The 22423-nt window shown below is 53.4% G+C and overlaps 4 protein-coding genes across 4 annotated transcripts; 3 read left to right on the top strand and 1 right to left on the bottom strand.

The window, feature by feature from the left end:
* Window positions 1-240: 240 nt before the first annotated feature.
* GMORB2_7325 (uncharacterized protein) lies at window positions 241-3636 on the top strand (the record flags this gene model as incomplete). Its single annotated transcript, XM_035469290.1, has 3 exons — window positions 241-1469; window positions 1716-2894; window positions 3036-3636. The coding sequence occupies 3 exons, from the start codon at window positions 241-243 to the stop codon at window positions 3634-3636; spliced, it is 3009 nt and encodes a 1002-aa protein (XP_035320985.1).
* A 791-nt stretch (window positions 3637-4427) lies between these two features.
* On the top strand, window positions 4428-7441 carry GMORB2_7324 (vacuolar protein sorting-associated protein 35; the record flags this gene model as incomplete). The annotated part of the gene is made up of 4 exons (XM_035469289.1): window positions 4428-4516; window positions 4656-6936; window positions 7067-7213; window positions 7277-7441. The coding sequence occupies 4 exons, from the start codon at window positions 4428-4430 to the stop codon at window positions 7439-7441; spliced, it is 2682 nt and encodes an 893-aa protein (XP_035320984.1).
* Window positions 7442-9069: 1628 nt separating this feature from the next.
* On the top strand, window positions 9070-9717 carry GMORB2_7323 (uncharacterized protein; the record flags this gene model as incomplete). The annotated part of the gene is made up of 1 exon (XM_035469288.1): window positions 9070-9717. One exon carries the CDS (start codon window positions 9070-9072, stop codon window positions 9715-9717), a length of 648 nt encoding a protein of 215 aa, XP_035320983.1.
* A 2958-nt stretch (window positions 9718-12675) lies between these two features.
* GMORB2_7322 (uncharacterized protein) lies at window positions 12676-13184 on the bottom strand (the record flags this gene model as incomplete). The annotated part of the gene is made up of 2 exons (XM_035469287.1): window positions 12676-12976; window positions 13072-13184. The coding sequence occupies 2 exons, from the start codon at window positions 13182-13184 to the stop codon at window positions 12676-12678; spliced, it is 414 nt and encodes a 137-aa protein (XP_035320982.1).
* Window positions 13185-22423: the final 9239 nt, after the last annotated feature.

The following is a 22423-nucleotide window of genomic DNA, read 5'->3' as shown; positions in this document are numbered from 1 at the left end:
CCCCCCCCAATCACCAGGCCTCGTGATTCTCATCATACAAGACTAACTGACTGGCCTGCTTGCCACCAGTTCATCATTGTAGCTCCCCCCTCACCTTGATGGCTTGGGTATGACGCGACCTGAGTTCTGATTCTTTCGCGACTATGCCACTTGACAGGACGGCGTAACCGAAAGCAAGAAAAAAGAGAATATAAAGCGACGACACTTTCCGCGCATTACAGACACACTGCTCTTCACCTCATGGAAGCCGTTGCCGACTCCGTGGCTGCTGGCGCGCGACCCCGACCCAACGGCCGCCACCAACCACCGCTACTGGTCCAACAAGAAGGGAGGAAGCCACTGTTTGGAGTTAGGGCAGACAACGACAAGCAGAACCAGAGATTCAAACCGGAGATTCAGCGCTACCAACCGCCCGCAGCGTCGTCGGCGCAACGCCGCGGCGACAGCGAGACAAGCCTGGGGTCGACGACATTCAGCCCTGGCGGGTCGCGCATCCCCAAGCCCGTCGCCGGAGCAGCCCCGGCGACCGCGTCTCCCGCTGCCTTTTCCAACCGTGCGCGCATGTCCCTCACTGACGCGTACCGCATGGCTGAGAACGAGGAGACGACCGGCGACTTGTCGGTCGATGCGTCGCCCAGTCCAGCCCCTAGGACGTGGCGCGGAAAGCGCAGCGACGCCGACGCCGACAATAATAATACACCTACCGTCCGACGCGACGAGGGTAACAACAACAACATTGCTCCCCTGTCGAGGAACCGACCGAATTGGCGGAGCAGGTCCAAGACTGGCACTGAGTGGCTCCTTGGGACGAGCGACGATAACAACAGCAACAACACTGAGGGCCTGCCCGATCTGGTCCCCGGCATAGACGACATGCCCATACACTCTGTCGAGGCGTCGCCGTTGAAACCCAGACGCAAGAGCCTGTCCCCGGAAAAGAGCTTCGCCTGGGACATTGATGACGAATTCACAGCTGGCGACCTGCAAATCTCCGACAGCCCGCGCATCAGGATCGGAAATAACAACAACAACAACAACAACAACAACAACAACAACAACAACAACAACAACAACAACAGCAACAGTGCTCGTCCATTCGCCAGCAGATTGGCGTCGTCATTCGGCCGCGGCACCGGGCCGGACACCTCCCCTTCCAAGATTGGCACGCCCGGGTCACGCAACACGAAGCTCGACGAGATCCACGGGCGGGAGATCAGATCAGGCAGCAACATCCCCGTGCAGCGGCCCTCAGCCATCCCGCGCACAAACAACAGGCTCGACGAGATCCGCGCCAGCGAGGCCGACGCCCTGAAGAGCATCCCCATCCCTGACAGACGGCTGCCTTCTGCAGCCCCCAGGAGTAACACAAAGATCGACGACATACGTGGGCGCGAGTCGGACCAGGTCTTAACAAACAGGCAGCTGTCTGACGCGCGCCTGGCGGAGATCAAGGAGCACAATGCCGCCGCGTCGAGGCGCCGATCACCATCGGAACCTACTCGGCAGAACCCTCCTAAACCAGCGTGGGGAGAGTCTGGCGGCGGCAACAACAACAACAACAACAAAAACAGCCCAGGGAGTCAGCGCAACAGCAACCGGAATGGAGAAAATGCTACGCTCTCACCGCCGTCGCGTCAGCAGCAGCAGCAGCAGCAGCAGCGGCAGCAGCGGCAGCAGGATAATCAGAGGCCAGGGCCTACAAGACGTGATCCCAGGGACCTCATGCGCCAATTTGGACGCTTGAATCCCATCGCACCGGTCACGGAATCAAAGCTAAGCAACCAAAAAGCTCCAGAGATGGCAGTCACGGAAGTCGCATCGTCATCCAGGATACCGTCGCGTCTCCAGACGTATGCACACAGGCGCGCCACTACTATGGCCAACATCGCGGATGTCGGTGCTGGTGCTGGTGCTGGTGGTACCAATGCCAACGACACCGCCGATAACCCTGGATCGGGAACGACAGAAAAAACCAACACCACCCGTCCGACAGTCGGTTTCGTAGACCTGCGACGCGTCCGCTCCACCGAGTCTGACCGGAGTAAGAGATCTAGCAGACACTCGGAGATGGACCCGACGGATCGTATAGAGGGCGAGATGAAGCTGTTCGCCCCGCAGGACAATTATTCGGAAAAGGGCTCGGTCAGGGCCCCATCCCCCATGTCCGATCCCGAGCAGCAGACCAAGAACGAGGATGAAAACGAGGAGGACGAGGGGGAGGGTGTAGAAGCTACACCGAGGCCAGCACGGAGAGAGGAGCTCCTCACCATGCCTACACCACGCGTGACGGGGGCTTATGTCGAGACGCCGCTCACGATCAAGCCGGCCAAACCCAATAATGTCAACGACAACGACGATGAAAAGTCGACGACAAGCGAGTCATCATCTAGGGGCAGGGTCGTGGCTAAGAAGCTCTGGTCTCGCGACCGCGTTGGCTCAGAGGAGGAGGAGGAGAAGGAAAATAAGGTGGCAGACAAAGCCAAGAAAGAGACAGGGACGGAAGCGACAAGGAAGAGCAGCCGCTCCCGTTCCGGGTCCAGGTCTCGCAGACTGCCGCTCAAGAACTCGGCCAAGTTGCCTTCTGTCAAGGACGACATCCAGGAACTCCAGAAGCTGTACAACATTGAAGACTCAACGCTCAACGACGATCTAGACGGTGTTATTGCCGGACGGAAAGCGGCATCGCCCCAATTGAAGAACCTGCTCGATCGTATTCCCGACAATGCCACCGCGCTTGGCGACGAGGATAGCTTCGATACTAAGCTCGACCTGCTGCAGGAGGAGCAGGAAAGGCCTAAACTGCAGCCAAAGGGAGAAGGCAAGCACGAAGACACAAATGAGAGGAGTGAGCTCAAGGAAACAATAGAGTCAACCTCCGACTCAGACCAGGCAATGTATGAGAGAATGGGCAAGACGCTCAATCATGTTCTGCAGCAGAGTCGTGTTGCGAGGAGAGGGATTGAGAGCCTCGAAGACCGGGTATCTCACGGCACGAGCGGGAAAGGAGCACAACAACCACAACAACAACCACCTAGCAAGCCTACGACTACCGCCCACGCCGGCAATCAAGACATGTACATGCGTCTCCCCGTGCCGCGACTGTTCCGCCTCTCGCCGCGCTTCCACCTCACGTCGCTGGGCCTTCTCACCGTCATCCTAGCGACGTGGTGGGTTCTCGAGTCGACAATGTGCACCGTGTACTGCCGCCCAAAGACGTGTGCAGGTCCATGCTCCTGGTCATCTAGCGACCCGGAGTTCGGCGTCGCCATTCCCGTCAAGGTAGACCAGTGGGTGACGGGCGGGGCGGGGCGCGAGGCCCTATCAGTCGCCATGGAGGATGTGGGCGACGTGGTGGCCGATGTGATGGACGCCTTGTACGGGAGGGACCTGACGCAGGTCGATCTCGCGAGTCTGTCGTACGAGGACAGGCGGGCTCACAGACGACGACTCAGGAAGAAGGGCCTGCTCGCCTCGAACGGTGGCGGCGGCGGTGCGGGTTCAGTGCCGCCCCAGCTGAGAGAGGCATGGCATAGAGAGAGGTTGGAGAGGGAGAGGGCAAAGAAGGCAAGGGAGATGGGATATGGCTATGTCGAAGAGGAGGACGAGGCTATTGGCGGGGATCAGAGGGTATGGTAATTTTGCCCCCTCCGGCGGGACCTTTTCGTTCTTTAGTATTTTCTTCTCCATCATGACGGCGTTTTTAAGAGGGATAGGTTAGGATTGGTTTTTTCTTCTTGCGGCAGGAGCGATCTTATGACGGTTGCTTGATTTCAAGATATCACTTTGGTTTGACGGCTTGTGCTGGAGATTAACGTAATCGCTACTATCTCCATGGTGATTCAGTGGCTTTGCGATGTTTCCTTCTTTATCTGGTTCCTTCCCTTTTACTTGGTCCCTCCTAGGACGAGCGGGTGAACTGGCTCATCACAGGAACCCCCGCGAAGTAGACTCTTTTATGAACTTGGAAGGTACTTATGTGGTAATAAGACAAGTAACAATGGTAGGTACGATCTGCTATTATGCACGTGACTTGAATGGCCACATATAGGGTAGCCAAGAACATCAATTAGGAAATACCCCCCATAATAACGTCGTCACCCCCATTGCTCCTCCTGCTCCTGCCTGTTCCTGCTCTTGCTGAGGCTGTATATTACCGGATCCCTGTCCTGACGACCGCAGCTCCAACCTCGTCACTCTCTCCTTCGCGCATATTGCCTCTCGTCCACTCTTTGGTCCCCAACCGCCAATCGCCAGCCACCACGACCACCGAGCCACTCGCTTCTACTATCTACAGTCCCGTTCAAGGGCTTTCTAAACAGCATCGCGTTGCGCCACTTGCTCCTGGTCCTGTACAGCACCGAGCTCCCAGGAACCCCGCTGGCCCACGACCAACCACGTCTCTGCCTTCCGCCACACTACTCCCAGCCATGGCTACGCCGGCACCTGCAGAGGACCAGGCGCGTCTTCTCGAGGATGCCCTGATTGCCGTGCGGCAGCAGACGTCGCTCATGCGCAAGTGCCTGGACACGCCTGGAAAGCTCATGGATGCTTTGAAATGCTGGTACGTGTTTTTTTCTTTCTTTTTCCTCTTGGTAATTCGTCAAAACATCTGGGAGCTTGATGAAACAAACAAGACTGAACAAAACAAAATACAGCTCGACCCTCGTCTCGGAACTGCGCACCAGCAGCCTCGGACCCAAGCAGTACTACGAGCTCTACATGTCCGTCTTCGACGCCCTGCGCTACCTGTCCGTCCACCTCCGCGAGAGTCACCCCGTCAACCACCTGGCCGACCTGTACGAGCTGGTCCAGTATGCCGGAAACATCATCCCGCGCCTGTATCTCATGATTACGGTCGGCACAGCCTACATGTCGGTCGAGGACGCGCCCGTCAAGGAGCTGATGAAGGACATGATGGACATGAGCCGCGGCGTCCAGCACCCCATCCGCGGCCTGTTCCTGCGCTATTACCTGTCCGGCCAGGCTCGTGATTTTCTGCCCTCGGGCGACGGCGACGGTCCGGAGGGAAACCTCAGCGACTCCATCAACTTTGTCCTCACCAACTTTGTCGAGATGAACAAGCTCTGGGTCCGCCTGCAGCACCAGGGCCACTCGCGCGAGCGTGAGGCCCGCCTCCGCGAGCGCAAGGAGCTTCAGCTTCTCGTCGGAAGCAACATTGAGCGCCTAAGCCGCCTAGTCGACCTCGAGACCTACAAGACGTCCATATTGGGCCCCCTCCTCGAGCAGGTTGTCCAGTGCCGCGACGTCCTCGCCCAAGAATACCTCCTCGAGGTCATCACCAAGGTCTTCCCCGACGAGTTCCACCTGCACACCCTCGACCAGTTCCTTGGCGCCGTCTCCCGCCTCAACCCTCACGTCAACGTCAAGTCCATTGTCATCGGCCTCATGGACCGCTTGTCTGAGTACGCCGAGCGCGAGAACCCCGGCGGCATTTCGGGCACCGTCAACGGAGATGACCGTGCCAAGTCCGAGGCCGATGCTCTTGCGAGCCTTCTCGAAAAGATCAAGCTGCAAAAGGAGACGGCCGAGCGGCAGAAAGCTGCATCGGCAGCGACCGGCACGAACGGCGATGGACAGACGCCAGTAGACGGGGACGACCAGGCGGTGTCGCCGGACGGCGCTACAGAAGAGGAGGGCGACAGCAAGGACGTAGACGAGTCCGACGAAACAGCAGCCGCATCTGTTGCCGAAAACGAGTCGACGGCTGTCAATGGCCAGGATGAGGAGGGGCAGGACGAGGGAGGCGCCGAGAAGACCAATGGCGGTGCCATTCTGGCCTCTGTCCAGCTGTACGAGGTCTTCTTTGGGCAGGTCAAGAACCTGGTTGAGGTCCAGCAGCTGCCTATTCAGGATGTCATCGCGCTCCTCGTGTCGCTGGCCAACCTGGCCCTCAAAATCTACCCCGACCGCCTTGACTACATTGACCAGACACTCATGTACGCCGCAGCCAAGACGCGCGAGCACATGAACAGTGCCGACCTTCACTCGACACCCGCTCAGCAGAGTCTCCTGGCGCTCCTGCAGGCGCCGCTCAACCGATACACGTCCATCTTCACGGCGCTCTCGCTTCCCACCTACGTGCCGCTATTCCAGGCCCAGACGTACCCGACGCGGCGGGCGGTGGCAGGCGGAGTGGCGCGCGCCCTTATACGCAACCAGACCAAGATCTCGAGGACGGACCAGCTGGAGAACGTGCTCGAGGTGCTATCAGTGCTGATCAAGGAGGGCACGCAGACGCCCCAGGGCTACCCTGGCGGCCCGCAGAGGCGGGCGGTGGAGACGGACGAGACGCTGGAGGAGCAGGGATGGCTGGCACGGATGGTGCACCTGCTCCAGGGTGAGGACAACGATACGCAGTTCAAGCTGCTGCAGATGACGCGCAGGGCCTTTAGCGAGGGCGGGGAGCGGATCCGGACGACGACGCCCCCGCTGGTAACGGCGTCGCTGAAGCTGGCGCGGCGCTTTAAGCTGCGCGAGCACTTTGAAGACAACTGGGAGACGCAGAGCAACGCCCTTTTCAAGTTCGTCCACTCGTCGCTCAGCACGCTGTACGAGCGGGTCAACAGCGCAGGCACGGCGGAGCTGTCGCTGCGTCTGTTCTGCGCAGCGGGCCAGACGGCGGACATGGTGGGCTTCGAAGAGGTGGCGTACGAGTTCTTCGCGCAGGCCTTCACCATCTACGAGGAGGCCGTGTCGGATTCCAAGGCTCAGTTTCAGGCCGTGTGCGTCGTTGCCACGGCGCTGCACCAGACGCGCAACTTTGGACGTGAGAATTACGACACGCTCATCACAAAGTGCGCTCAGCACGGGAGCAAGCTTCTCCGCAAGCCGGATCAGTGCAGGGCCGTCTGCCTGGCTAGTCACCTCTGGTGGGCGACACCCGTGGGGACGAATGGCGAGACGGAGGATACAGAGGTATATCTTGCTCTTGTTTTTTCTCTTCTCTCCACACACACCCTCCCCCCTCTCTCTCCCCCTTCCTCTCTCGCTATTTGACTGCTGCCGGTATGGGTATGAAAGAGAAATATGCTGACAATAGTGAAAGCTCTATCGTGATGGAAAGAGGGTACTCGAGTGTCTTCAGCGTGCGCTGCGCGTTGCAGACTCTTGCATGGACACTGCGGCGTCGATTGAGCTGTTTGTCGAGATCCTGGATCGCTACATCTTTTACTTTGATCAGCAGAACGAATCGGTATGCTGTTCTTTTGTCTTCCATCTCTATGTTCCCGCCCTCTGTATGTGCTAACACGGTCAGGTCACCACCAAATACGTCAACGGTCTCATCGAGCTCATCCACTCCAACTTTGCTAGCAACCAGCAGGAATCGGCATCGGTCGAAAGCAGCAGAAAGCACTTCAACCTAACGCTGGAGAATATCAAGAGCAGACAATATGAGGGAGTAGTCTTGTACCCGAGCTGAAGGAGAAGAGAGAGACAAAATGTCAAGGTGAGAGATACAAGGGAGAGCTTCAATGCGCATGGACCTAGCATCTGTTGATATGATTTGTTTGTTTTTTTTTTCCTTTTTTTTTTCGTTTCTGTGTTTTCTCTTTGTCTTGTGAGAGGGTTTCATTGTATTTTTTCTTACACTTTTCTTTCAATTTCTTTTTTGAGAAAAGAAAAGAAGAGGAGATCCGGATTGCTGTCCGTTTTGTCTGCTGCTTTTGAAGGAAGGGAGACGTGACTTGTCAACACAAACCCCTATATCACCAACAACCCACCCCTTTTGCTTCTTCTCCTTGTTTCTCTGTCTCTTCATATTTTCTGATAGCGCCTTTTCTTCTCTTTTCTTCTTCTTTTCTTTCTCTTGTCATTTTCTGTGTCTGTTAATCACTGTCTCAATTATCTGGAAAATCATATTTAATACCCTTCCAGTCGGTATCTCTCTTAATCCTGTGTTCTGTCTTGTCAGATTCGAAGTCGATTCCCAATCTACAGCTTCCCCATGTCTTTTCAGCTCACGAGAGGGATGGTGCATAGTGCGGTCGAATCCGCGGAGAAGAGATTGTTCTCTGCTTAGTTTTTCACTCATGATGATGTTCTATGAGTTGTGACTGTACAGAAGTGGTGCGTGTGCGTGTGCTGCGAGGAGATCCCATCACCTGACATTCACAGTATCACAGCTATCTCCTCTCTCCATCTCGAGCTCCGAGACTGTCACCGGCCACGACGTCGTGGTGACCGGTAGCATGCTCTGCATGTCGTATCAGATACTACCCAACTCGTACACCTCGCACGGCGCGGCAAGCTGCGTCTACCCGTACTTTCTGTTCAGCCAAGGTTTGGAATATCCTATAAAATCCCTTGGGAAAAGAGAACTTATCCCCGCCTCATGAGGAATCAGTGCAGACGGGACGGTGATTTCCCGCGAAGCAACCTGCTCGCTAATCCTACCTCCCCTGGTGCTATTTCAAATACCAACGTCTCCGTATATCTGACGGGGCAGACGATGGGCAGCCCGCCACGCCATTCAGTCAAGATGATACGGGATACAAACAGCAGTTGGGGTCGTCGCCGTCATCTGCGGTGCAGGCTCAGAACAGGCATACCGGTCTGCGCTGAACGGGTACCAGCTGGGAACATCTAACAAGATCCTCCCAAGACTCCTCCGAACCTGTCCGACCGCCCGACCTCAAACGATAGCCAGGATCATCAGAGACTGTGCTGTGTTGGGAGTATCGTGTCCTTCCGAGAGCCCTCTTTCCATATATGTGGCATAGTTGGATGACTTGCTTCCGGGACGTCATCATTCATCAGTTTGCATCACTTGCCTCTTCGTCCATGTCGATAATGCAACTGCTTCCGGCCATGACCAATTCTCCCTGGAGGGAGATGATGCAACATCCTGCATCCCGACACGCACCACAGGGAATCGACTTGGATAGTACGATGAGATTGAAGGGACATCCTCGCGGGGAAAGACGGGAACAGAGGTGGATTTGATCCCCGCAGCACTCGTATCCTCACCGACGACTCCCCACCCCATATTACTGCATTTGCCTGTTTCGCTATCCTTGCCATGGATGGTCAGCGAGGAGAGGATAGATGATGCGGGCCACACTGACAAGACTCCCAGCGATTCGTCCACGTGGCTTGGGAGCGTTCCCGGCAGCAGGCGCGACCAAGAGATTGCCGACACGATTGCCAGGTGAGGCGCAGCAGCCATCCAGAAGGCGACAGCGTGCAAGGGTCGACGTCGTTTCCGCCCGAACTCTTGTTCTGGGAGCTGCCGATCTTCCCCTTGGCGTCCCCCCCGGGTCGGTTCATATGCCCGTCCCATGCTACTGTGTCGGAGGGCGAACCAGCATGGGGTGGAAAACCCGGACGGTGATACTGAGCTGTCCAGGTACCCAGTGCCTGGTGGCCTCGTCGGTCGTCGCCACCATTCCCAGCGTCGGAAGCCCGAGCCGGAGGATGAGCGACAAGGGGAGCACCTCGAGGTCGGCCGGCGGCACGGTAAGAGTAGAAGGTGCCTCCGCAGCCTCTCTTCGATGTGCTCGAGACACCGGCCAGATGGAAAGCGCACCGCACTGCCGAGCCGACGGAGACGGAGACGGACTCGATGACGAGCCCCCAGAGGATGTACAGCTTGGATACATGTCAGCCGGACCCGCGGTGCGTCCTCCAGAGCCTCCAGGATTCAGGAGCCCCGTCGGCAACGGTATAGCCATCCTCGGAGGGCTCGATAGGGTGTAGTGAACGTAGACATGTTGCGAGAAAGGCCAATCGTTCAAGCGTGAGGAGCCGGTGAGTATCGATGTACGGATATCCCCTCGTCAACCCCGATGTCTCAGCACACCCCATCTCTGGTTCCGCACAAGCATGTAAGGGGTGTGAACGGTACGTTGAAGAAGATGAAGATAGCCTCACGGGTTGTACTGCTAACGCCATGTCCATACCCGAGCCGAGATATCACACAACCGTGGGTATCGATACCAGGACGGTGTGGGTGCTGCATGTTGGAAGATGAAGAAGCTGATGGTATGTATGAAGGAAGGTCGCCCGAGGCAGGAGCTTGGAATCTTCCAGCACCTTACAATACGCACGCCCGTTAAGTAGCAGTACCTGCAAATGGCCGGTAAAAGATGATGGACAGGACAGGATGGCTTTCTTCTCTTCCTACCTCGATCGCACTGTCATGGTCGGAAGCTCCCTCTTCTCATGTCGGGAGGGCGTAGAGCAGATGATGAGAGGAGAAGGGGGTTTCCGTATGCAGGACAATGACGAAGCATGCAGAATGGCGGGATGGAGGGAAACCAAACTAGCTGTGAATGTCTCACCGTCTGGCTACCGATCGTGAACCGTACGATCTTTATTTGGTCTCTATCCTTGCATCTGTCTTTCTTGTCTTCTCCTGCTCCTAAAGGTTACGGCCCGTCATGCAACCTTTTACGTGCACCCCACCCGTTTTCTTTTTTTTTCTTTCCCCTTACTTATCACCGCACACCCAAGACCACGAGCTGTTGGATTATTTATAGTCGCAGGTGCGATCATTACGACCATTGCAATCAATCATAATCGCCCCAAATCACCATCCCTGTCATACTTGTCCGCCGTTGTCTAGGTCGGGAAAGCCGAGCTCGTCCGGTGTGGTGGGACGGTGTTAGGATCCAACACTATGAACGTTAGGAATGGCACAAGAGCAAGACCGTGTAAGTGGAATAGCGAGGTTGTTAAGTCAGTGAGGAAGATATCAGGAGATGGTCGAATAATGCAATGCTTATGTGAGAACAAGCACTGCAATCACTACTACTAACTTATAAAGGTAGGTCAGGTATTGTGTGGTGTCAAGATTCTCGTCCTTCTTTATCGTTGTGGTGCGGGATTCGACGGGTTTATAGTCGAGCCCCGCTTACCTACGCTATGAGATGATATACTATGATGATTCCTATCATTATCAATATCTTTTATAGTAATCCCTTAGTATGTAGTTGACCCATTTGGTAGGTCCTCGAAGGCAGGATGAACAGGGCGGCATTGACCGTGGAAAGGTATATGAGATCAGGGCGGAGCTCCCTCCACCACATACGACCATAGCCAGTGGAGAATACGGGGTCCCGTCCGCTCCCCCAGAGTCAAGCCGCTGAGCGGTGGATTAGTAGTTGGGTCGGTGACGACCAGCGAATACCCGCTGTTGTATGTTTTCTTTCCTTTTTTTGGTTTTTTTCCATTTCTGTACTTTTCTCTTCTTCTTCTTGTGGTAGGTACTACTGCTAGTTCGGATAGTTGACGGTGGTGCATCTGTCGGGCCGGCCCTAGGACACGAATAAAGTCGGCTTCCTTCCGCTGGTCGTCGTCTTTACACCATGAGAGCGCGGTTGGATGACCGTTCCTAAATCTCAGTTTATTTTGGCACAGAATGACGATGAGTTGTCTTCTGAGAGAGAAAAAAGAACGACGTGGTCACCTTTTCGGGCTGATCGTACCCCGGAGGCATACCCGTCCTCCACAGGCGAATCAGCCCTCTGAGTGTAAGGCAGAAGTCCGGCTGCCCCATCGGGCCGGCCCCACCCGCGGACACTACAGCCCGGCCTTCGGATCTGACTGTACCGGTCCAGGTCCAACTCAACATGATGGGAAGAAGGACCTGGGTGAATGCAGGAGGAGCAGAGACGAGGCGAGTGCAGACGCGTCAGAGATCAGTCCGCCGACTGCGTGGCTGCTCAGCGTAATCTGTAGTGGTTGCGACGGAAGAGGGAAGAGGACATTGTGGAGATTTCGGGCCAGGATCTGGAGGGGGTTAGAGTCGATCTCGACTATAGGGGACGTTGCCTAGATATACCATTGTTCGCTACCCAGTCTGCGGATTGCTTACACGTATTGACATCATCATGTGTGTACCTACATACTACATACTACGTACTACACACTTACACAGACAGCCCATACCGGTGAGTCATGATACCCGGACTGTAACTAGCATCGGACGAGTTGAGTTATCCCGCGGCAGTGTCAACGGCGAAGACGTATGTCTATAGAGAGGCGAGAGATTACTGGACTTCTTGAATGTGGAGAGCGAATTCTGCCTCTTTTTTTTTTCTTTTTTTTATGGCGGCCATTTCTGTCACAAGTCATAATTCTACCCAGGACAAGTCAGGGTCCATTAATTGCCCCCCCACCGTCAGAACGAAGATCACTGGTGAGTCTTATATATGTGCTCATATAGCAGGTATAGATGATAACGGCTCTGGGGGTGGCAATGTGGAGATTATTGTTAGGGCTGCAGCATGTTACCGTGCATGCGACTTTGCAGAAGCATAATGGGGCCGAATCTTCAAACGTCATGGATAGGAAGATGGAAGCAGTTGCGAATATACGTGTGGACAAGATAAGACTTAGGTTTCAAAAGAAAATGGCACGCGAAGATGGCTTCCTCGGGAATTCCCAAGGAAGAAATGATGCTATTCTATGGAAGAGAGTAATAATGATAAAAAGTTGCTTGGGGTGCCTTTCCCGGCGACGACTGTTTCCGCCAGCTAGACTAAGCGATGAGACCTAGTCCTCCTGGAAGAGTCCATTTCCGAAGCCGGTGATCCTCCCTCGTAGCCTTTTTCCCTCTCCCCTTCCATGGGAAGGAGAGAAATGAAGATCCTCCACTACCGCTATGCTAAGACACTATGGACGATAGCTCGGCAACTAGACGTGGCCGACAGCTTAGTCCAGGCGGAAGCTGGTGGGGCCGTTGTAGCTCTGGACCTCGGCGTTGGGCTCGGTGGAGGTGACGAGCTGGCTCTGGGGGATGGTGTAGGAGCCGGTCAGGTTGCTGGAGGGGGTCACGGGCTGGCTGACGGTGAGGTGCAGGCCGGCGAGGATGCGGGTGACGCTGAAGGTGCGCGACGAGTCCTTGCAGGTTCCCTCCTTGACGGCAGGGAGGGTGCCGTCACTGGTGGTGAGGGAGCTGCACTTGATGGGGGTGACCTCTCCGTTGCCGGGGCGGATGACGTTGAAGGCGTAGCTGCGAGTTTCGCGTCAGTATTCAGACAGAAGAAGATGGGGCCTCTGCGGTCCTTCCCCCCCCCCCTCCTGTCCAGGAGGAAGCCTCGTCCGTACCTGCACTGGGAGCTGTGGGGGATGCAGCTGGCCGAGAAGTCGGAGACCTCGAAGACGGGCAGGGCCGAGACGGCGGCGGCGGCGGAGAGAACGGCGACGATGGAGAACTTCATCTTGAATGTAGAGTGGTCTTGTTGCTGTGTGAGTGGGAGGGATCTTGGTCGTTCTTGTCGTTTCTTGTCGTTCTTGCGGAGGAAGGCTTGAGGATGATGATGGACTTGGAGGATCAAGGGACAGGTCGGCAGGTCTTTATACCCTTCTCGTCCGACCTTGCGTCGGGACTTGATGTGGAGTTGCTAAGGAAAGAGCCGAGAAAGATCGTCGCATTGACAGAGCCATGTGGAGAAGAAGCTCGTATTTGACCCTGGCGCAAATTGTCTTGGGACCACCCTTTCCACGGCCCTACAGCCCAGCTCGTGTCCGATTTTTTTCTTTCGACGTGACATCATGGCCCCCCTTGGCACCATGGCACCTGGCAATTGGACCCCTTTGCAATGCTGTCCCCCAGCTCAATACGAGCTCCGACGTGCCGGCTTGGCCGCGTACCATGATAGCCAGACCGGACGATAATATACCGCTTTTTCTTTGCAGGACAACGTCACATGTACACCGCTTAAATGCGGCTTTGAAACGAGTATAATAATAGAATCTACTCCGTGCTAGTAGTGATCTCGCTATATACGAGTATGCAGGTTGGCATCTGTACGGAGCACGGAGCAGTGGTAAGCAGCGATCTGTAGCGGAGCGGCGTGTACAGCGTACGGGAGGGAGGCTGCTTCGTATAATTACTTGTGGCGACTATCATTACTCGTACGCGCCCCTTGTTTCTCTGTCTGTGCATTGAAACGAAACTTGACAACTTGTCTGCGTCCACCGCCCCTTTCTTCGATGGTCCGGTACTGCCTCTGTGGATGATACGGCATGCGATGCGGATTTCAAGCTGTCATGCTTTTCCGACACTGTCGGTCAGAAGCAAGAGATGTTCTGGTCAGTACCGGCAAGAACAAGAATCCGGTGTTGGAAGTGAAGTCGCCACTAGCGAGACTACGAGGATAGGATAGAGTAGTCGTAGGTATGATATCAAGGACGGCAACAGCACAGCAGACACGGCCAAGCTACTTGGGGTAGGTTACGCGTCATCGAATATCAAGTTCCTACATGTTAGTCTCTCCATTCATCTCGTCAAGACTCGACACCTTCGCGACCGAGTTCGGCTTTACCTAGACTACGTAATAGATGTACTGGGCTTTCCATGACATAGGGGTTCTATATCCCGGTTTCTGATATCTTTCCTCGTTAGATGAGTAGAAGTCTACTCGTGCTCGAGGTAAGGAGTAGTCAGACAAGCAATTCGGTCTGCTAGATGGCATCGCAACTCCGAGACGGGGGAAAGAAAGGATGAAGCTCCAACAGTACCAGCTTCCGTCGGGTAGTCTACACGACGTCTTCACCGAATTCAACGTCTATAGTGACAGCACCGTGGCTCTAGAGAGACTCGATATGAGGCTGTATGAAGTATAGGCTATGTGGGAGGAGTCAGAGGCAGTTTCTCTGCTTGCTCTTAGAGGCACAGCAAGGTATCCTTTAGGGTAGAGGCAACGTCCTTGGTCGGAGCATGGGAACAAGGGTGCATACACTCTATGATGTAAGTATTAGCTATTGATAATATCCTCTACATCATCTTCTGCCGACCCGCTGTTATACAACGAAAAAAGTATGGAGCAATCATACGTGATGTTACTATACGAGTTGTGATGCGGGGCGTGACACGAGTACGACTATGTACAGCGTGTACGAAATAGCAACCTCCATGTGCATGTATTCAGAACCGGTTGCACATTATATCGTCTGCGGTATATGTGTGCCATCAAGCTGTATAAAACAGTCCGAACGCTTGATATCAGGCGCTGACGGACGATGACTCTCAGCGCAGTAGCCACCGGGCGAAGAGCCGACATCGAGAAAACACCACAGCCAAGTCCCGTTACCATCAACATCCCAAAGTCCAGAGCCCCCTATTCATGCCATACGAGGTACACTTCTCACGGTATGGTATCGGTGGGACAGAGCTTCCTGAGATATATGACCGTCTGTATTGTGGCCAACTACCTAGTACCAGGTGCGCTCAATCGCCACTCACGACGGGGAAGATCAGGGGTACCCTGGCTGTGGGAGGTGAAGGAAACACCTTCTGTCAGTTAGCCGGTCTTGACAGTGAATGACTGGGGATTGAGCTTCTGTGTCGACATGTCCGACCACAATATGAGACTGGTTAATATAATCAGGGAAAGTCAGAGCGGTAGCAATCATCTGAGCCCGGTCGACTGGTCGATGACGAGCCATCCAACTTCCACACTCTTCTCGCTGCCTCGTTTGCCGAGTCTGCCTCTCTCTTGTGAGTCATCCGTTCGCGCAAGAAGATATAGTGTGCGTGTATGCGTATGTTTGCTCGTGCGTGGAAGAGAGAGGTGAGATGTTCACCGCCATTGGAGAGCTCACTTTTCTCTCTTCCGGGCTCGGGATCGACGTGGTCGGAGTCGGACGGCCTTCTCTATGGATATCAGCAGGGCGTTCTTGGCCAGGTACTGGTCAAGGCGAGTTTCGAAGCTAGCTTCCCTCATATCAACTCGATTTCGGCAGCGCAGGGATGGCTCACCTCCATTCTTCGGTTGGGGGGTTGGATTGGTGCATGGTCTCCTAGTGTCCGTTGTAAGATCTTCTCGCATACATGTAAACCCTTTTTTTTTCTTCTCCAGCGGGGCTCCCTTCGTGATTATTGCTTCGTATCTCACTGCTGGAGCGGGTACCAGAGAATTTCCTCTCGATGGGCGTTTCTCTGCTGGAACCGGTATTGGTATTCTTTCAGCCACTTTGCTGGTGAATCTCCCTTCTCCATTTTCTCTCTGCCCTCTCCCTTCTTTCCTTCCACTTCTCCTTCACTCTTCTTCATCGTCTTTCGCTCCTTCCTTTCCTTCCTTTCCGCCATCTACTCCTTCCTCACTTGTATGTATCTTCCCTGGCTTTCCTTGATTTCCACTTCCTTTTACTTCTCTATCGACGACTATTTCTCCTTGTTCTCTATCATCCCCATTCTCTCTCTCTCTCTTCTCTCTCTCTCTCTCTCTTCTCTCTCTCTCTCTCTCGCCCTCTCTCTCTCTCTCTCTTCTCTCTCTATGATGAATTTTATCCTCTACCTTCTCTCCATAGCCTCTATCTTTCTCTTCTATCTATAGATCCACCATCTCTCTATTCTCCATAATATGCTCTCTCTTCGCCATGAACGAACTAGGAGCAGTCAATGCTAGACCGTTGTATAATGGTAAACTCGCTCCTCCTGAGATCCGCAGCTTCCTTGTTACCAGTCAACAACTAGCCACGACAACCGTTATGACTGCCAACCAGTTCTTCTATAAACCAAAGTACATTGGCGGCACTGGGGAGTCGATATACAGCGCTTGCTCTCGTCATCCGGGATGTCCTCGCCATCCTTCCTGCCTGTGGCGTGTGGCTTCCTCCCTACTCGCCCAGACTTTTGGTGAAAAGGGGCAAGGGCGACATTATCAAGAACACATCCAGCCGTCTCCGCTGACTATAAGGAGATTACGAGTAATCACTGTGTCTCGTATCGGGGAACAGAGATGCCTTCACGCGTATTTGTATGGGATGTCTCGTTATGTTTTTCTAGCATGTCCTTCCAGTAATGGAGAGACATCGACTCGAGTAAGTGGTAATTCCTTTATCCGGAGTCCAAGCCTCAGGCCTCCAAGTGATCCCGTTCAACTCACATTCATATACATCCTCATAATCAGATATAGAACGATCAAGATCAATACAACAACCGCGACCCTTCCTTCGAATGGGCTGAAGCACCTGTATCATCACCAACTATCTACGCGCGTGTGAAGAACGTACCAGCAACTACGCACCCACCTTTTTCCAAAACCTGTATCTGACGGGCAGCTCCACGTCCCTGATAGTCACTGGGGGTTGTTGGAATAATCGATATCTACACCATGAGCCCTTGTCATTGACAGGGTCTGCCTCGAGGCTTTGCTCATCAGTACATCCGATGAGCATGTTTCTCAGCTCATAACCGGCATCATTGTCGACAAATCCATGCTGTCTTCTATCAGCTGTCGATGTTGACTCTCTTTTATGCTTGGTGTTGCAGCAGTGCTCTCTGTCGTTGTGCGTCTGCCGAAGACAAAGGGCAAGGCTCCGGTGTATTTCGGTAGGCGATTTCTCCCTCTATGCTATTCTTATCCCTCTTCTTCTTTCATCATATTCTCGTTGCCCTTCTCCTGCTCCTTTTATCATCTTCCTCTTCCTTTCTACTCACCTTCTTCCTCTCTTCCCCCCCTCTCCTCCCCTTCAACACTATAGCAGCCAGGAGATTAACAACATGGTATGTTCTGTCTAGTGCACTGGAGGTCAAAAAGGATTCAAACCTGCTGGCCAATATTTAACCTGAAATTGAAACGACGGGCTTTTTACAACACGATTTGGGAAACGCAAAGGTCGACATTAGACATCACAGTGAGCACGATCGAAAACGGACGATGACCTAACTTGGTCTCATATTTACATCACATAGGCTTGGAAGGAATATTCTGGGCATATATTTCTGCTCAATCTTAGTACCCACCAATCCTGGGTAGCCGCCTCCACGAAACCTCACGCTTCTGGACATGAAGTAGCAAATGGGCCCTTTGATCAGTTTCGAACTCATCATGGACCCCCCCAAAACCCGGTGGGTAGCAAAGATGTGACCAGAGGTGTGAATGCCGCCTGCCCTGCTTGCTGCCTATTTTATTCCGTCGTGCAGACGTTGACCATGCCACGCGCAAATGTAACTATGAATGTACGAGATGGACAGAATATGGGAGAGTGTGCTCCTGATGAGTGTCGCACTGATCCAGCTACTCCCAGCAGAAGGTTTATTGGCCGTTTGCATGCTATACAGCAGGACGTCCGAAGGTGTGTCAGGCCGCGCACCTGGTAGCCGGCATGGTCACGTTCCGCAAGTTCGGGGAGTTCACGACGGTGAGGAGTCCTTGTCCCTCGCTGGTACGTGCTCGTACACAGCAAGACTACGAGAACGGAAGATGCCGTTTTTCGCACACCAGGCATTGAGTGTGCAATTGCCGACGTTACGCCGAACCTTTTCTTTATTCCCACTACGCGTATTTCCCCAGGAAAAGTGAGGCTGGTGGGGATTTCCGAGCAACGACAACCTGGGAGAGAATGTAGACGCTCACTACCGACCGAAGCCATGGAAACACGCAGGTTTGACATCTCGAATGAATAATAATGGAGGCGCACGCACCTACACACAGAAATATGAGGTTCACGCAGATACGTTACTATTATTCGAAAGCGGGTGGGGTTGGATGGTTGGACATGCGGTCTATGCGAAGAGGGAAGACAGCACACAACCACTACACAGCCAGGGGCAGATATTGCATCTACATTCACTCTGGGATGAAAAGGGTGATCTACACATGTCCAGTAGTTGCTATCGCGAGAAAAGGAGGTGTGTAGCAACCTTGAGGGACGGGAGGGGACCTCCATGGCTCATGATCGCGTATTACGTATCAACAACATCGGGAAGAAGGCATCACGAGAGTGACTGCAGGCATCGTCAGTGAATCAGCGGCCCGAGGTGAGTTGAATGTGAGTCCTAAGACCAGATGTTGGGCAGTGGTGGCCGGCCTACTGGAAGTGTTTGCCGCAGCCCCAACAACTGCCAACCTCCTGATCTCAAAGGGGATGGGGAGTCATTAACATACGATGACAGCCTCCAGGCTGAGGATTCTTTTTCTTTTTCTGCAAACTCGTGTCACCTTTGCTCAATAATCAGGAAGGCTCTAAACTGGTCCTCGTTTTGTTTGTTTTCGTGCGGGAAACCCCCAAACTAGTAACTTGGTGTGCGGCGTTGAGGGCTGATCTTGATTGATCTAGGGCCCCTAACCAAACTATAAATACCAGGCCTCCCCCCCCCCTCTTCCTTCTTCATATTACATTATGAAAACCTTCACTCCCATATAGAATTACAATTATTGCTCTTCAACAGCTTCTCTTGATACCCTCCCCCCTTCTCCCTTTCCCGAGTCTTCATCGAATTTTACTATGTCACAAATCAAGATCATCATTATGACAACAGCCATACGATAATCTTCAACATCCTCATTGATCATGTTGCCTCTGTCATCTCCTGGTCATCTCCTCGACGGACTAGCGAACTCGACTTTTCGAGGTCGAGATTACCGACGGCGAGTCCGAGGATGTCAACGAGGATGAAAACGGCAAAGAGACTCTGGCTCCCAAGCGTCCCAAGAAAACCGACGTGGCCGAGTACGACGACGATCCATTTGTTGAGACTTCGTCCGATGTTCCTGCAACCCCGCAGCATCTTTCTGTTGCTGCGAGCTCCTTGCGTTCAGTCTCCAAGACCGCAGTGCGTTGGCATTACCTTCCTAATGGGGTCACTACGCAGATCACACCTGTCAGTGTGAGGCTGCAAATAACCCGAAGGCGGAATGATAAGTCGACTTCTTGAAGATCAGAAAGATGAGACTTCCTGCGAGAAAAACCTTGACAATCACATCCTTCCGCTTCAGGCCATGCCGTAACATCACATCGTCAGGTGTATGTTACCAAGTGACTTATCTAGGAAGGGTAGCCCAACACGCGGTACTACCAAATCCAGGTATGTTTTCTTACTCTTCCTTCATCTTCCTGTACCCTCCTCTGGTTTCCCCAGCTGACCCTGTTCCCCGATAGTGCGTGGGACAGTGGTCATCGGCACATGCCTTCTAGCGTCTCTCCGCGACAGGGTTCACGATAATTGGATTAAAGGCACGGAGCACAACGTAGTGCAGCAGATGCGGATGTATTAATCTTGGCTTCTTCCCTTCCTCTTCCTCATTATCTTTCTCATTCTTTCTTCTACCAGTCCCTCCCTCGAGGAAGGCTCCCCTCCTCTTTCCACTCTCCTAAAATGTCCCTCGAGGAAGGAGGGACATGACATCGCTTTTTGCCAGTACACTACTGAAAAAGGACGCCAATCCTCTAGCGACGAAAGAGGTTACGTCGCCTTCCCGATTTGAGCATGGCGAAGAATACCCTTTGCATTCCGCCAGTACGCAACTGGCGAAGATGCCAATCATCTGCAGCGGGCGTGCCGTATTAGTGGTTAGCCGGAGCGTGTGCTGTGCGCCTATATGGGCAGCCATAATATGGACGGGCTGCCCTTGCTGATCGGGCCCTCGCGGGTCGTATGGCAGAGCCCCGTGTACGCCTACCATCGGAGAAGCCATGGCTGGTATACTGGCGTCCGTATCGCTACCGCTCACCTGCACCGGGTTCATACCGCACATGGTTGCCTGGAACATCCGGTCAAACTCCCGCTGCACGTCTCTCGCGCCCTCCACGCTACTAGTGATCACGATAGATGGGGATCTCTAGGTCCGCCTCCTGACGTCGGCGGCCACGCTTAGATGCTCACAGCCAGGGCACCCAATCTCGGGCACCAGGAGACTCACGCAATTGTCCGGCTCACACCCCCCCGCGGCGGCGTGGCATACCCCAATGATCTAGACAATGCACATCGACTCGACAATGGTCAGGCTTAGGCGGTTGCTAAAACATCTTCCAGTACATTCGGCGTCCTCCGACGTACTACTTAGCGGGTGGGCGAAGGCGACGGGGTGATGTCCTCGAACTATATGGCTAATCCTTCCCCCTTATATATATCGCACAAGCACCTTAATAGGTGCACACCTAGAAGTCGGCGTATACGGTCAAACATGAGGCGACCGCCCTGCATCAAACTGTACTCGGCATCGACTGCGTTGATCTGTATTGTCATAGAAAATGTACATAGCTTAGGTAAGTGGGACTCGACTATAAAACAGTCGAGTCTATCGCTCTAAAGATAATGAATCAAGAACTTAACACCACACAACACTTTACCTGCCTTTTAATACATATGAGCGTGTTAGTGGTGTGTTCTCACACACGCTACTAAGCGTGTCAATATCTAAACGGTCAAATCCCTTATTAGGACGGTTAATTCCCTAAAGCAAACGAACACATTCTCGAGAGAAGTCTTGCATGTGTCGGATCACACACTACAGCCACGAGATCCGACACCGTCCTTGTCGAATCTAACAACCAAGGACATCTCTGCTTTTTCAGATCACCCCCCAAAGGCTGGAAAAAGTATGACAAAGGGTATAAATACTTCGTCCGCATATCTTCAAGAAGGTCTCGTAGCAACCCAAATCCCTAGGCAGAAATATAGCTGCGTATCGGGATAAGGGCTAGTACCTGCTTTATTCTCGGTAACAATGATAATATCGCTCGGGTCGAATAAAGGATGAGGGTTATTGACAATGAACAGATGCGATAGTAAGACAAAATACACGTGCGAACACTACATGTGAGTAAGTCCTTCTGCCCTGTGGATCCCAGCCCCGGCAGATAGTTCTGCCGGGCACACACAACGCGCTTTGTTATTTCCATTCTGCGGAATCTGAATAGCTTCAAGAAGAAGAGAAAAAGCAAGTTAACAGATCACAACAGAAGGCACCTTTTGCATTCGTACAAGCTGGTACGGTGGTACTGTGCGTCGGTGGGCTCCTTCCGAACAGGTTCACTATGAAACTCACACCTGACGATGTGATGCTGTGTATAGACCTGAAAGCGGAAGGATTCTTTCATTGATGGTGTAGCAGAAAGTGAGGCTTCCTGCTACGATCTATCGATTGTGAGAACTTGTGTGCCCGGCGGATTGTTCCGCCGGGCCCGTAAGTCACGGGATCCACAGTGCGGCGCCTCTTCGTGATCCTATAAGAAGAAGCACAAATAATTATTTGGTGTAGGTACCCACGCACCATCGCCACAACTGTCATACTTTTCCGCCGCTGTGCTAGTCGGGAAAGCAGAGCTCGTCCCGTGTGGTAGTAGTGTGGAAACAATGGGAAGATGCGACCAAGATGAGGCCATATGTGAGGTTGTTGATGATATTTCTAGCTACTACTGCGAGGGAGAACTCAGGTGTGTGCTTGACTGGTTTCCATCACGTGATCAACCGTAGGTGGGTCACAACAAGTAGTATCTGAGTACACGAACACCTGGATATCAGGTTCTTAATGCAGGGACTTGGACACTCGGGGACTTGTACACTTGAAGACATAGTATTTGCACACCTGAGTACACATATCGGACACTTGGGAAGCTGTATGCTTGAATTCTTAGACGCTCTACTACTTGGACGTTTTGGAAGCAATGGACATAGCATTGGTAACGACGAATATGAACGTGAAGACGAAGATGTCGATGTCGATGT

The sequence above is a fragment of the Geosmithia morbida genome (assembly GCF_012550715.1).
Source record: "Geosmithia morbida isolate 1262 chromosome Unknown scaffold_8, whole genome shotgun sequence".
In the NCBI taxonomy this organism is placed as follows: Eukaryota; Fungi; Ascomycota; class Sordariomycetes; order Hypocreales; family Bionectriaceae; genus Geosmithia; species Geosmithia morbida.
Note: the sequence above shows the minus strand (reverse complement) of the source record. Positions and strands in the feature narration are given on the sequence as shown.